The 13,533-nt window shown below is 41.6% G+C and overlaps 1 protein-coding gene across 17 annotated transcripts in view; it reads left to right on the forward strand.

Annotated features, from left to right (window-relative positions):
- EP400 (E1A binding protein p400) overlaps positions 1–11,788 on the forward strand; it is a 105,902-nt gene extending 94,114 nt beyond the window's left edge. For 16 of the 17 annotated variants that reach the window (XM_029050089.1, XM_029050078.1, XM_029050102.1 and 13 more), the window contains 6 exons: positions 2,177–2,419; positions 2,586–2,781; positions 5,018–5,139; positions 5,364–5,510; positions 7,548–7,625; positions 8,427–11,788. In XM_029050089.1, the coding sequence (XP_028905922.1) occupies positions 2,177–2,419; positions 2,586–2,781; positions 5,018–5,139; positions 5,364–5,510; positions 7,548–7,625; positions 8,427–8,690 (1,050 nt within the window). In that variant the 3' untranslated portion in view covers positions 8,691–11,788. The remainder of the gene's footprint in view (positions 1–2,176; positions 2,420–2,585; positions 2,782–5,017; positions 5,140–5,363; positions 5,511–7,547; positions 7,626–8,426) is intronic. The other variant, XM_029050121.1, reaches the window with a different exon arrangement.
- The last annotated feature ends 1,745 nt before the right edge of the window (positions 11,789–13,533 follow it).

Consider the following 13,533-nt stretch of genomic DNA (forward strand, 5'->3'; position numbering starts at 1 on the left):
TTAGTGGGTAACCATGCCTGTTAGCTCCTTTAACTGGCTGATCACAGCCCATCAATGGGTGGGGATTGTCTCTATCTGTTGCCGAATTGTACATTCCAAGCGCTTAGTACAGTGCTCTGCACATAGCGCTCAATAAATACTATTGAATGAATGAATGATCTCCACCAAATCCCGCTCTCTCTTGAGATGCTTTGATCATCCAGTTGATCAGTGGTATTTGAGTGCATAGACTTATGGTATTTAAGTGCTTATTACATGCCAAGCGCTATTCTAAACTCTGGGGTAGGTACAAGGTGATGAGGTTGTCCCATGTGGGGCTCACAGTCTTCATCCCCATTTGACAGATGAGGGAACTGAGGCCTAGAGAAGTGAAGTGACTTGCCTAAGGTCACATGGCAGACAAGGGGCGGACCCGGGATTAGGACCCAGGACCTCTGACCCCCAAGCCCGTGCTCGTGCCACTGGGCTAGGCCGCTTACTATGCAGAGCACTGTATTAAGCCCTTGGGAGAGTACAGTACAACAGAATTAGTAGACACATCCCCTGCCCCTAATGAGTTTACAGCCTAGACAGACATTAATATGAATAAGTAATTTATAAAATACAATTTAAAGATATGTACATAAGTGTTGTGGGAATGGAGATGAGGCAGATATAAAATTCATTCATTTGGGTTCATTGAGCACTTACTGTGTGCAAAGGACCATACTAAGCATTTGGGAGAGTACAATATAATAAACAATAAACATCCAAAGTTCAGAGATCCAAGTGCATTGTGATCGGGTCGGTCATATGATTATGCCTTATATTGCTCTTTTCTCGATGTGAGAAGGAATGGAGAGAGGGGCATACTAAGAATATATTTTAGATTGCAGTTTTTGAAATGATTCATCCAGAGGAGATACATGGTAGTAGGGATGTTAGCAGTTTCCACTCAAGCTGTTCTAATGCTCAAGCATAGAGGAATGAGGTGTGAGGGCTGGGTTGGAATTGGAGAATGACGAGATGAGGTAGGAGGGAGCAAGGCGATTGACTGCTTTAAAGCCAATGGTGAGCTGTTCGTGTTTGATGCGGAGGTGTTTAGCCAAAAGATATCTTGTGTGAAAACACTAGAAATCTGTCATTATCTTATGGTAATACAGACCTAATAGCTACTGAAGTGGGCTTGAATCTCTCTCATTTCAAGTCAGGCAAAGTGTTTCAGAGGTTGAGAGGGAGAGGCAGGGAACTGTTTGAGCCAAGGTGTGCCAGTCCAGAACCTTATCTCCAAGTAGGAGACCTGTAAGAAATACCAGTATTATAAAGGGGGATCCCTGCATTGGTGAGAGCTTGAGACATATGCTCTTAGAGGAGCTCAAATAGTTTTGCTCTCCAGTTTACCTCTAGACTGTAAGCTCGTTGTGGACAGGGAACACGTCTACCAATGATATTGTATTGTATTCTCCCATTCACTTATTGCACACAGCAATCACTCGGTAAATCCCACTGATGATGATGTACCATTCATTAATGTGGATTCCTTCTTTACAAGTGATTTAAGACTAAGCAAATAGATGCTTAAGTTTTTGGAAAGGTCATGTAAAGTTGTGTTAGATGGGCCACGGACACAGACAATATCCATTTATCAGTGGTATTGAGTACTTACCGCATGCAGAGCACTGTAATAAATGGGTGGGGGAATACCATTCAACAGAGTTGGTAGACGCGTTCCCTGCTTGCATTGAGAGGGGGAGGCAGACGTTAACATAAATAAATTCATTCATTCAGTCGTATTTATTGAACGCTTACTGGGTGCAAAGCAGTGTTCTGAGTGCTTGGGAGAGTACAATATAACAGAGAGTAAATAAGTTAATGTGTATAAAGCTACTTGAGGGGCTGAGGGTGGGATGAATACAAAGTGCCTAAAGGGTAAAGATTCAAGCGAGTGGACAGTGCTCTGCACACAGTAAGCAATCACTAAATACAAATGACTGATGAGGCAGAAGGGAGCGGGAATTGGGGAAACGAGGGCTTAATTAGGGAAGGCCTCTTGGAGGAGATGTGACCTTCGTAAGGCTTTGAAGGTAGGGAGATCTAAGTCGTCTTTAAAGTCTCGAACTGGTGATTCCAAATATGCGTAAATAACACACTTAGTGTAGATTGAAAGGAAAGATTAGGTCATCTCTTATGCCTTTAGGAGCAGCTGATCAAATTGCAGAAGCAGAAACTGCAGCTCCCCCAGCAGCAAGCACCTCAACAGCAGACTCAGCCAGCCACCCAACAACAAGCAACACAAGTTCAAGTGCAACAACAGCAACAACAGCAGCAGCAGCAGCCACAGCCGCAGCAGCAAACCCAACAACTCACTGCCGTCACGGCCCCCAGGCCTGGAGCTCTCCTCACAGGCACCACCGTTACTAATCTCCAGGTTGCTCGTCTGGTAAGTTGGAGTCGGGTCTTACTTGGGGCAGGGAGGGAGGGAAGACCGCACATTTCAAATTCATTTCCCAGTTTGGTTCCGGCACGTTCTCGCTTAATGAAGACCGGAAAGGGGGGTTGGGTGGTCCGAGCTCGTATTAAAATAACCCCTGGTTTCTCTTGTGTAGACTCGTGTTCCTACTTCCCAGCTGCAAGCACAAGGGCAGATCCAGGCCCAAACGACTCAGACTGCTCAGGTTGCTCTGGCAAAGCCTCCGGTTGTGTCCGTTCCAGCAGCCGTCGTGTCATCGGCTGGTGTCACTACACTCCCCATGAATGTCGCTGGCATCAGTGTTGCAATTGGGCAGCCCCAGAAAGCAGCAGGTATGGCTGGCAGGAGTCATCCCACAAGAATCGTCAAGAAATCACTTTTCATTCAGTCAGCCGATCAGTGGTATTTATTTATTGTGTGTTTAGTGTGTGCAGAGCACCATACCAAGCACTTGGGAAAGTACGGTATAACCAAGTCTGTGGACACCTATTTGTTTATATTAATGTCGGTCCTCCCCCTTTACTGTAAGCTCATTGTGGGTAAGGAATGTCTGTTCATTATATTGTACTCTCCCAAGCACTTAGTCTAATACTTTGCACGCAGTAAACACTCAATAAATACGGTTGAGTGAACACATTCCCTACCCACAACGAGCTTACGTTCTAGAGGGGGCACTTAAGTTCTTAGGTCAAAGCCAGTCTGTTAATTCAGTGTTCAATTTGTTACTGAAAAATTTTCCCATGTTCCAGCATTCCTAATTGAAAAAACATTTTTCATCATTATTTCTGTGACTCAGATGGGTAGAATTGTTAATAATTCATATTTAGGGGCACCTGAGTAGTTTTCTAATTCTTCTTTTCCATCTGACAATGAACTTGAGACTTTTGTGTCATTGGAGTGAGAATTCTACTCAGTTTTTGAAATGCAATTCATCAGTATATACTCTGATCCTTGCTGGTATCCCTTCTTCTAGGACTATATGTACTGAGCTGTAGGGGAAGCAGTATGGTGTAGTGGATAGAGCACGGGCCTGGGAGTCAGAAGGTCATGGTTTCTAATCCTTGCCCCCCCACTTGTCTCCGCTCTGTGACGTAGGGCAAGTCACTTCACCTATCTGTGCCCCAGTTACCTCATCTATAGGAATTGAGATTGTGAGCTAATTGGAATTAGCTTGTGTCCACCCCAGCGCCTAATTCAGTGCCTGGCACATAGTAAGCGCTTAACAAATACCATAATAATAATAATAATAATGCTGTAGTACTAGTCCATAATGTCGTGTGGGTCATTTTTCCGGAATGACCTGCCTCTATCACTCCACTCCCAAAAAACATCCAAATGGTTATTTGTTTCTCTGAGCCCCGAGCAAAAACTCATGACCCCTGGCTTAAGCTAGTCCATCTGTTCTCTCCCTTTTACTTACCCATTCTGTTCTGCCCCCAGCTCACACTCTCGGATCTTCCCAAGCTATTCTCTTCACTATTTGTCTCTCTTGTTTCTCTTCCCTTCAGACCCCTTAGATGGTGAGTTTCGTGTGGATTAGGGATTGGGTCTGACCTGATTATCTTTTAACTACTCCAGGCCTTAGTAAATTGCTTGGCATGTGGTGCTTAACCATGCCACTATTATTATGATGATTATTTTCATATAATTCTTTTCTTTTCTGTGAGTAAACTGTGTCTTTCTCATGAGCTCTTTGAGGGTAAGGATCACGTCCATTGCACTCTCTTCCATGTGCTTAGTAAAGTGCTCCACACACAGAAGACGCTCAGTAAATACCACCAATTGAGTTGGTTATTTGAGAGTGCTTCCTTTGGCATTATTTGAGAGAGATAGGATGCGGTAAAAATTTAAATCCTAAGACATGAATATAACGGTATGTAGTAAAATAGATTTTTTTGTAATAAGCCCTTATTATGTACCCACCACATTCAAGATAACCAGGTCGGACACAGTTCCCCTCTCACAAAGGGCCTAACATTATATTTAGGTGAGAAAATAGATATTTAATCCCCATTCTATAGGTGAAGAAATTGAGGCACAGAAAAATTGGGTGACTTGCCCAAGTTCCCACAGCAGCAGGCAGGTGACAGAACCAGGTCCTGGTAGAATAAGAAAATGAAGTATAATTCTCAGGGTCACACAGCAGCGGGTAGGTAGCCAAGCTGGGATTGAGAAGGCCTGGGAGTCTGAAGGACCTGGTTTCTAATCCCAGTCCTACCACTTGTCTGCTGAGTGACATTGGGCAAGGCACTTGGCTTCTCTGGGCCTCAGGTCCCTCATCTGTAAAATGGGGATTAAAGCTGTGAGCCCCATGTGGGACATGGATTGTGTCCAATCCGATTAGCTTGTATTTACCCTAGCGCCTAGTCCAGTTCCTGACCATAGTAAGTGCTTAACAAATACCATAAACACCCTCCCCGCCAAAAAACAATAACAACGAAAAAACTAGGTAGAATAAGAAAATGAAGCCTAATTCACCAGGAAGCCTAATTCACCATTCCCGGGCGACCCCATTTGAATGTGAAATGGTGAATGTGAATGCGATATGGTTTGTGGTGATTTTTGCAGGACAGACAGTGGTAGCCCAGCCCCTGCACGTCCAGCAGCTTTTGAAACTCAAACAACAAGCCGTTCAGCAGAAAGCCATCCAGCCCCAAGTGGCTCAAGGTCAAGCTACAGTGCAACCAAAGGTATTTGACACGTTACGTGTTCCTCATACACATCGTGACCCAGATTACTTCATCAGATTTGTGGTGCTCTTTTTTTTTTTTGAGCCTCTGTATTGGATGCTTTGTTTCTGAAGGCAGATCTTTTTTGATTTGTTAAGTTTGTATTTTAAGTGACATCCTTCTTTTTATGTTTAGATAAGCTTCGTGTCTGGGCTGTTAATGCTCATTGTTATCTTTCATTCCAGATCACTGCACAACAAGTCACTGCCCAAGGCCAACAACAGAAAGTAACATATGCTACCCAACCAGCTATAAAAACTCAGTTTCTTACCACACCCATCTCTCAGGCTCAGAAACTGGCGGGAACACAGCAAGTGCAGACACAAATACAAGTAAGTGTTTGTTCGAAGCAAACCCACACTTTCATTTTGCCGCACGTGTATGTGTACAGGCACTTTGGTTGTAGAGTTGTGTCCTCCACCTCGAGGACTGGAGTTTTGTTGGGATTGCCTTGCAACTTTGACTTCTAAATGTATTATTAAAATTTTTCGCTCCCTGGTCTCAGTTATCTGGCTTCCTTTTCCTATCTGCTCTTTAACTTATGTTCTATCTTGACTATTCTGTTTGTGACCCATTATGAGAAGCAGCATGATGTAGTGGATAGAGCAGGGGCCTGGGAGTCAGAAGGTCACGGGTTCTAATCCCAGATCCACCACTTGGCTGTTGTGACCTTGGGCAAGTCACTTTACTTCTCTGGGCCTCAGTTACCTCACCTGTAAAATGCGGATTGAGACTGTGAGCCCCATGTGGGACTGTGTCCAATCTTGATTTGCTTGTTTCCACCCTAGAGCTTAGGACAGTGCCTGGCATATAGTAAGCACTTAACAAATACCATGATCTTTATTATTTTTTATCCTTTTCCATCTCCTGAAATGCCCTCCTCACCTCAGCTTCTCCAAGCCATTTCTGACCCTTCCTCCTTAGTTCTTCTCAAGAGCCGTCTTATCTGGTACACATCTTTCTAGTCCTAGCGTGCCTTTGGTAGCCTCAATTCGTATATGTTTATATTACTTCCTCCTTTTCATCATTTCCAGCATCAGCCTTTTTTTTTTCCCATCCCAAAAAACACCATGGTTTGACTACTGCATCTTTCTCCTTGCTGAGTTCCCTGCATCCAGTCTCCCCTTTCCAGTCCATATTTTACTCTGCTACCTGGATGGCTTTTAAAATATCTTTCTACACTACTCTCTAAAACTTCTGGTGGTTGCCCATTCCTTTCAACTGCCTCTTCCACTCCTTCTTATTTATTCACTCTCATCTCCCATTCTATCATTCAGTCATATTGAGCGTTTACTGTGTGCAGAGTACTGTACTAAAGCGCTTGGGAGAGTACAGTATAACAGATCTGGTAAATACGTTCCCTGCCCACAATAAGCTTACAGTTTAGCAGGGGTGGGGGTGATTAGAAATTAACTTAAATAAATTACAGATATGTACATAAGTGCTATCGGGCTGAAGGAGGGGTGAATAAAAGGAGCAAATTCAAGTGTAAGGTGATGCAGAAGGGAGTGGGAGAAGAGGAAATGAGGGCTCTGTCAGGTAAGGCCTCGTGAAGGAGGAGTTGTGCTATTAATCAGGCTTTGCAGGTCGGGAGAGTGATCGTCTGTCGGATATAAAGGGGGAGGCGGGACGTGGGTGAGGGTTCAGGGGTGAGATAGACAAGATGGAGGTGCAGAGAGTAGGTTGATGTCAGAGGAACAAAGTGTGCGGGCTGGGTTGTGGTAAGAAATCAGAAAGGTTAGGTGAACACTCTTCAGTCCTCTTGAGACAACCTACTCATTTGGCCTTGTTCTTGTTTCTCCCACTGCTAGCTTGTAGCTGCTTCCACCTTCAAATTAACAGACCACAGCTCTTCCCATTTTCCAAGACTTTCTGAAATCATGTGTCCTCTGGGCCATCCCCAATTAATTTTTAATTGTCCCTCATGTATATTCTTGGTACTGCATCTTCAGCCCTTCTATACCACAGAAACACTAAAGTAACACAGCTTCCAATAGCACTTTTGTACATATCTTAGATGCACGGATTCCTATACCCATCCCCTTTTCAGCTTCCTTCCTCTTTGTTATTAATTTTAGAGTCATTTCTCCCCATCTGAGGGAGTAGGGATTATGTCTACTAACGTGATTGTATTCTTCCAAGCACCTTTCTTTCTGGTTTAGAGTGTTTAGCTTCAAGGGCAGGAACCATATCTCACACTTTTGAATGTCTTTCAAGTGCTTCAAAAAATGTTTCACGCAGTGAACAAAAATTGTTATAAGGATGAGGTTATGTTTTTTTCACAAAGAACAAAGAAGATGATCTAAAGAAACAAATTAGATTCTGTGAAAATCATAATTATGTATTTGGACTTTTTTGTTTTACCTAAGGTTGCAAAGCTTCCCCAAGTAGTCCAACAGCAAACAACTGTAGCCAGTATTCAGCAAGTGGCCTCTGCTTCTCAACAGGTAGAATCTGAAGAAAATGAATAATCTAGAAAATGTATCTTTTGCTGGGTATAGGTACTGATCAATTGTCATTCAGTTAATGATATACAGAAAATTTCCAGAAGTAATTTGTCACACTGTGCAGTAATTCTGTGCTGTGTAAGTCCCTCGTTAAAAAAAAATTTGTCTTTGTGCCCAATTCATTGTGTGGTTTTCACTCTAAAATGCTTCTTACACGAACTGACATTTGGAAGCTAATATTTTCATAGCTGAGTGCCAGAGAAGGGCAATAAAATTGCAAATCTATTTCGGTCTTAAAATTTGACTCTTGCTTCTCCCCTATTTTGAAAGGCAAAATTCAGTTTTGCTGGCTACTCTGGAACAAAAGTGTTCGAAACTCGTGTAAATCACTACTGAATCCTTTATCTGTGATAACCTCTTTTCAGTGCAGTCTCACTGCATTTTTATGTGGAATTAACATAAACAGTGTAGAAACAAGCATATTCTTTGTCAAGAATTAACTGTCAGAATTGAGGCTCTTCATTGCTGGTTTAGTGCCACAAAACGTTACCATTGCAGAGTTTGGGAAGGCTTTCTGGCCTGGTAGAAACAGCCATTTTTCAGTGTATGTATGCACACATGTGACATATATATTAGCATTTAATATTTTAAATTTAGCATTTAATGTTTTTCAGGTTTTGATAGTAAAATCCATGCCTATTTAGTTGTTTTCCCCAAGCCCCCCAGTCCCAAATCTCTCTGCTTCAATTTTGGGTTGTGGGATTGCTTATTCTCACATGTTGTCCGATTTTTTGGATTTAGGCTTCACCACAGACTGTGACACTCTCCCAGGCAACAGCTGCTGGTCAGCAAGTGCAGATGATCCCCGCAGTGACTGCTACAGCTCAGGTGGTTCAACAGAAACTCATCCAACAGCAAGTTGTAACCACAGCAGCACCACAACTGCAGATTCCAGGTGTTCCGAATCCAGCACAGGTGTCAGCAAACTCTGATGCTCAAAATCAGGCTAAACTGCAAATGAGGATGCCAGCTGTCCGATTAAAGGCGCCCACGAAACCCAGTTGAGCCACTGATTAAATTCAAAAAGCAGAGGGACAAGCTTCTCATTTTGTCAAGCTCTGCCAGCGAAATCGGCATATCCTTTACATTTCGTGGTCGAAAGACAGAAAACTACCTTCACTGAAGAAACGGTATTTATTCCTGCTACCCGGAACAGTAGCTTACAAACCACTCAGCATTTGGAAAGTTATAACTGAAATAAAGCAGTGTAACAGTTTATTAAAGTAAAATGCATCTTACTCTGAAAGAAGTGATCCTTATTGTGCTAAATGTCTCTCTTTTTAAGTTGAATGACTAGTTGAAACAATGACAGTGGTAATCAGAACTCTTCATAAATCATTTCAGTGTTGTCTCCAGAGCAATAGGACTTGCTTAGATAGCCATGTAGTAGAATTTCACTTGATTTGAATAGAATTTCACATATTTCATTTGCAAATTGAAATGTGCAGTCAGTCCCAAAATAGGAATGTCTTTTTAAAGTTTGAAAAAACCTTGATGAAGTCTGACAGTTTAGTTCTTTCTACTTAGAAAGACCACCGTCCTTATCTGAAAAGGGAATATGTCACGTGAACCAACTGTAATCGAATTTTCATTCCAAAGAATACCAACGTGAATTCGTTTTTCTCTTGATACGTGATTTGTTTTTAAAGAAAAAAGAATTGTTTTCAAAGAAATGTTTATCAGTGATATACATCTAAGCACACAATGGATGTGTTCCCTTGTTTTTGAATAATGTCTTCTGGCAGATTAAATGCAGGGTGTTCAATATGGGAGTCACCTGATCTTCGTTACCCTTTTAACCATCAGACTGATTTAAGATAGGAACATTATGCAAGTGGGAGTTTGGTTGCACTTTCCTTCTTCCTGGGTATAATTTACAGGTAAAGTAGCATCTTTAATAAATAGAGAGAGAGAGAGAGATGAGAGAATGAAAGAGCATACTTGGCTTGCACAGATCCTATATCTGTGGTCCGTGTTTTGAGGAATTGAAAGATGTGTTGCATAAAATAGTCAATCTGGGGATGAATGTGAACCACAGAGATGTTCCAAATAAACTGTTAATTGAAAATAGGTAACAAAACTGTAACACATTTGGTTTTAAAAATCTACATATGTGCTGGAATTTTAAAGTAAATGAACTTTGCGGCAGCTTTATCCTCTCATTTGGGGTCTCGAGTTTCACAAATGACAAAATCAGATTTGCTGGCTCGATGCTATTTGTGGAACTATTAGAAGTTTAGAAAAATCCATTGATACTCATGGTAGTTGTGTTTTGTTTTTTAAATAAAGGCAGGTGATACGTGTAACTGCAGATAAATACTTTGGTTGAAAATGGCTTCTCACCTGCAAGTCATTTGCATTATGTTTAATCACTGAGAAGAAAAGTAAAATGTAAAACGATTCCTTTGTTGGTTAGATTTTGTCACCTGTGCCCCCCCCCCCCCCCCAGACAATTGGGTGAACTAGGTTTTATCTTCCATTATGGGTTTCAATCAATCAGTGATTTTGAGTGCTTAGTGTTCTGCAGGACACGGTACTAAGCACTTGGGAAAGTACAGTACAATAGTTGTTGACCTGATCCCTTCCCACGAGCAGCTTACCCCATACAGGGTGAGACAGACTTTAAAAGCAATTAAAAATCTGTCCTCCTTTAAAATCATATAGCTGAATTTTTTTATTGAAATATCAGTTTTCCTCCCTCTTGTGTAACTTTATCTTTTTAAATTTATATCATTTTAGGAAACTTTTTAAGAAAACCATTATATTCAATTATTTGTTAAATCTATGCAACTTGCAGAACTGGATGAAGAAAAAGTGAAACTGGCCTACTAACCTACTCTTTCTACTCTTGTTGGGAGAAAAATGGAAAAAAAAAAGTTACATAGCATATATAAATAACTAAAAGGTCTTGACTTGTTAATTTGAGAGAGAAAAAAGTGCTTTTATGGACCACTTTTTTGAGACCTCAAAATTTAAACTTACCGAGTCCTGATTTTGATGCGCCTTGTATATGAGGCATTATGCAAAGTAAATTTTTTTACTTTGGCGCTCAGTCACCCTAGTCTGGTGGTTTTATGAACTGGACTTTCATAATAGAACATTATTGCAAAGGGAACTATTCAATCGTAATTTCTTTGGATTTGTTATCTTTGATCTCTCTCGACCTTAATTGAGGGACAAATTACATTTTTTACAAGAAATACAGATTGAGAGCATTTATTTTAGAAAATCCTGAAATGTGCCAGACTGATGGATGCATAGGGGTTAATTTTCTAATCCGTAGATCCGGAATAGAATTTTGAGCCAATTTAAAATTATAGGTTACCGAGACAAGAGTTATTTTTTTATCAGCACAGATCGGGCCAGGAAACCTCTTTCTGTTGTGGGTGAGAAAGTGATCTGTTATTCATTTCTATCATAAACTTCTTCTCAGATCTGTTTATGTGGTAGAACCTTTTGTACACAAAGAATTATAATTGGAAAAGATCTCTCTACTCCATTGCACGTGGACCATGCAAGAGGAAGAAATATAAATAGGACTTCATGGACGTGAGAAGCTAACGCAGTTGTTTGGGCAACTAGCATTTCCAATCTCCTGTTAGAGGTCTCCAGCCTCCCATATTTATTAAGACAAACAATAAAGTTTGGTAATAACATTCTGCATTCCTTTTCAGAGATATACTAATGCATATATAGAAGGTAAATTCAGGGCTTATAAAAGTAAACAGCAGGCAAAACCATTGTGAGATTTTATTTTTATTCATTACGATGGTCTGAGTTGCCCAACTGGATCCCAACAGATCTTCGTTTTACTTATGTCCAGAATGTTTGAAAGCATTCATTGGTGAAGCACAGTGGCTGCATCCAAGCACGGTTTGGATTTTGAGCCTAGGGGCAACGGTTTCCTTTTCACAATTAAAACTGCTGGCTTTTTTTGGTTGTTAACTCTTTTAACTGATTAGCTGTTGTGTTTTAAAATATACAGGAACAAGATTAAATTGTAAATACTTTGTAAACATAAACATTTGTACTTGAAATGTAGGATTTTAAAGAGCATTGGCATCCTACCAAGCTAAAGATATAATAAAGTGTCCTTTTTTATATTTCCGTGTCCCGTCTTTCTTGGGTAGCAAAGGGCAACATTTTCGTCATCGCAGAACGCTCAGTGCTTATTCAGTGGGATCTGCAAAACAGTATAACATTCCAAAACCTCTTGAATGTAAGGAATTTTTGATTAATCATTCAGTAATGTTTTTGAGTGCCTATTGAGTGTGCAGATCATGATACCAAGTTCCTACATACCATTTTCCTAAATAATAATAATGTTGGTATTTGTTAAGCGCTTACTATGTGCAGAGCACTGTTCTAAGCGCTGGGGTAGATACAGGGTAATCAGATTGTCCCACGTGAGGCTCACGATCTTCATCCCCATTTTACAGATGAGGTAACTGAAGCACAGAGAAGTTAAGTGGCTTGCCCACAGTCACACAGCTGACGTGGCAGAGCTTGGATTCGAACCCATGACCTATGACTCCCAAGCCCGTGCTCTTTCCACTGAACCATGCTGCTTCCCATAAAAGCTGTGGCTGCATCATGAATGACCGAATCGTGGAGTATGCTTTCCCATCGATAAAGCAATTGGATTCCGTTTCAGAACTAGTCCTGGAATGATGGCCAAAGCTGCCTTTTTTCCCCCACCAATATTCACTAGTATTTATCGAGCGCTTACTATGTGCAGAGCACTGTACTAAGTACAATTTGGCAACAGATAGAGACCATCCCACCCAATGACGGGCTCACAGTCTAAACGGGGGAGACAGAAAGCAAAGCAAAACAGAATGAAACAAAACAAGACCTCATCAAGATAAAATGAATTAAGGAGATGTACACCTCATTAACAAAATAAATAGGGTAATAAATAATATATACAAATGACCACAGTGCTGAAGGGGAGGGGGGGAGCAGAGGGTAAGGGGGGCTCAGTCTGGGAAGGCCTCCTGGAGGAGGTGACCTCTCAGTAGGGCTTTGAAGAGGGGAAGAGAGTTTGGCTAACATTGATCACCCCTATCCTTACAGAGCACAGAGTACAGAATACAGAGCACTGTACTAAGTTTTTGGGAGAATGATAATAATGATGATGGTATTTGTTAAGCGCTTACTATATGCAAAGCACTGTTCTAAGCGCTGGGAGGGGATACAAGGTGATCAGATTGTCCCACGTGGGGCTTGCAGTCTTAATCCCCACTTTACAGATGAGGGAACCGAGGCCCAGAGAAGTGAAGTGACTTGCCCAAAGTCACACAGTTGACAAGTGGCAGAGTGGGGATTTGAACCCATGACCTCTGACTCCCAAGCCTGTGCTCTTTCCACTGAGCCATTCTGCTTCTCAATAATAACAATAATATGATGTTGGTATTTGATAAGTGCTTACTATGTGCTGAGCACTGTTCTAAACGCTGGGGTAGTTACAGGATCATCAGGTTGTCCCATGTGAGGCTCACAGTCTTCATCCCCATTTTACAGATGAGGTAACTGAGGCACAGAGAAGTGAAGTGACTGGCCCAGTCACACATCTGACAGGTGACAGAGATGGGATTAGAACCCATGACCTCTGACTCCCAAGCCCGGGCTCTTTCCACTGAGCCACGCTGCCTCTCTAAATATAGCAGACATTCCTTGTCTACAACCTGAGTTTCAGCAGGGCGATTACTTTATGTATTTAGACTGCAAGCCCCATGTGGGACGGGGACTGTGTCCAATTTGATCTTCTTGTATCTAACCCAGGGTTTAGTACAGTGTTTGGCACATAGTAAGTGCTGAACAGATACAATTGTGCTGAACAGATACA

The sequence above is a fragment of the Ornithorhynchus anatinus genome, chromosome 2 (assembly GCF_004115215.2).
Source record: "Ornithorhynchus anatinus isolate Pmale09 chromosome 2, mOrnAna1.pri.v4, whole genome shotgun sequence".
NCBI lineage: Eukaryota > Metazoa > Chordata > Mammalia > Monotremata > Ornithorhynchidae > Ornithorhynchus > Ornithorhynchus anatinus.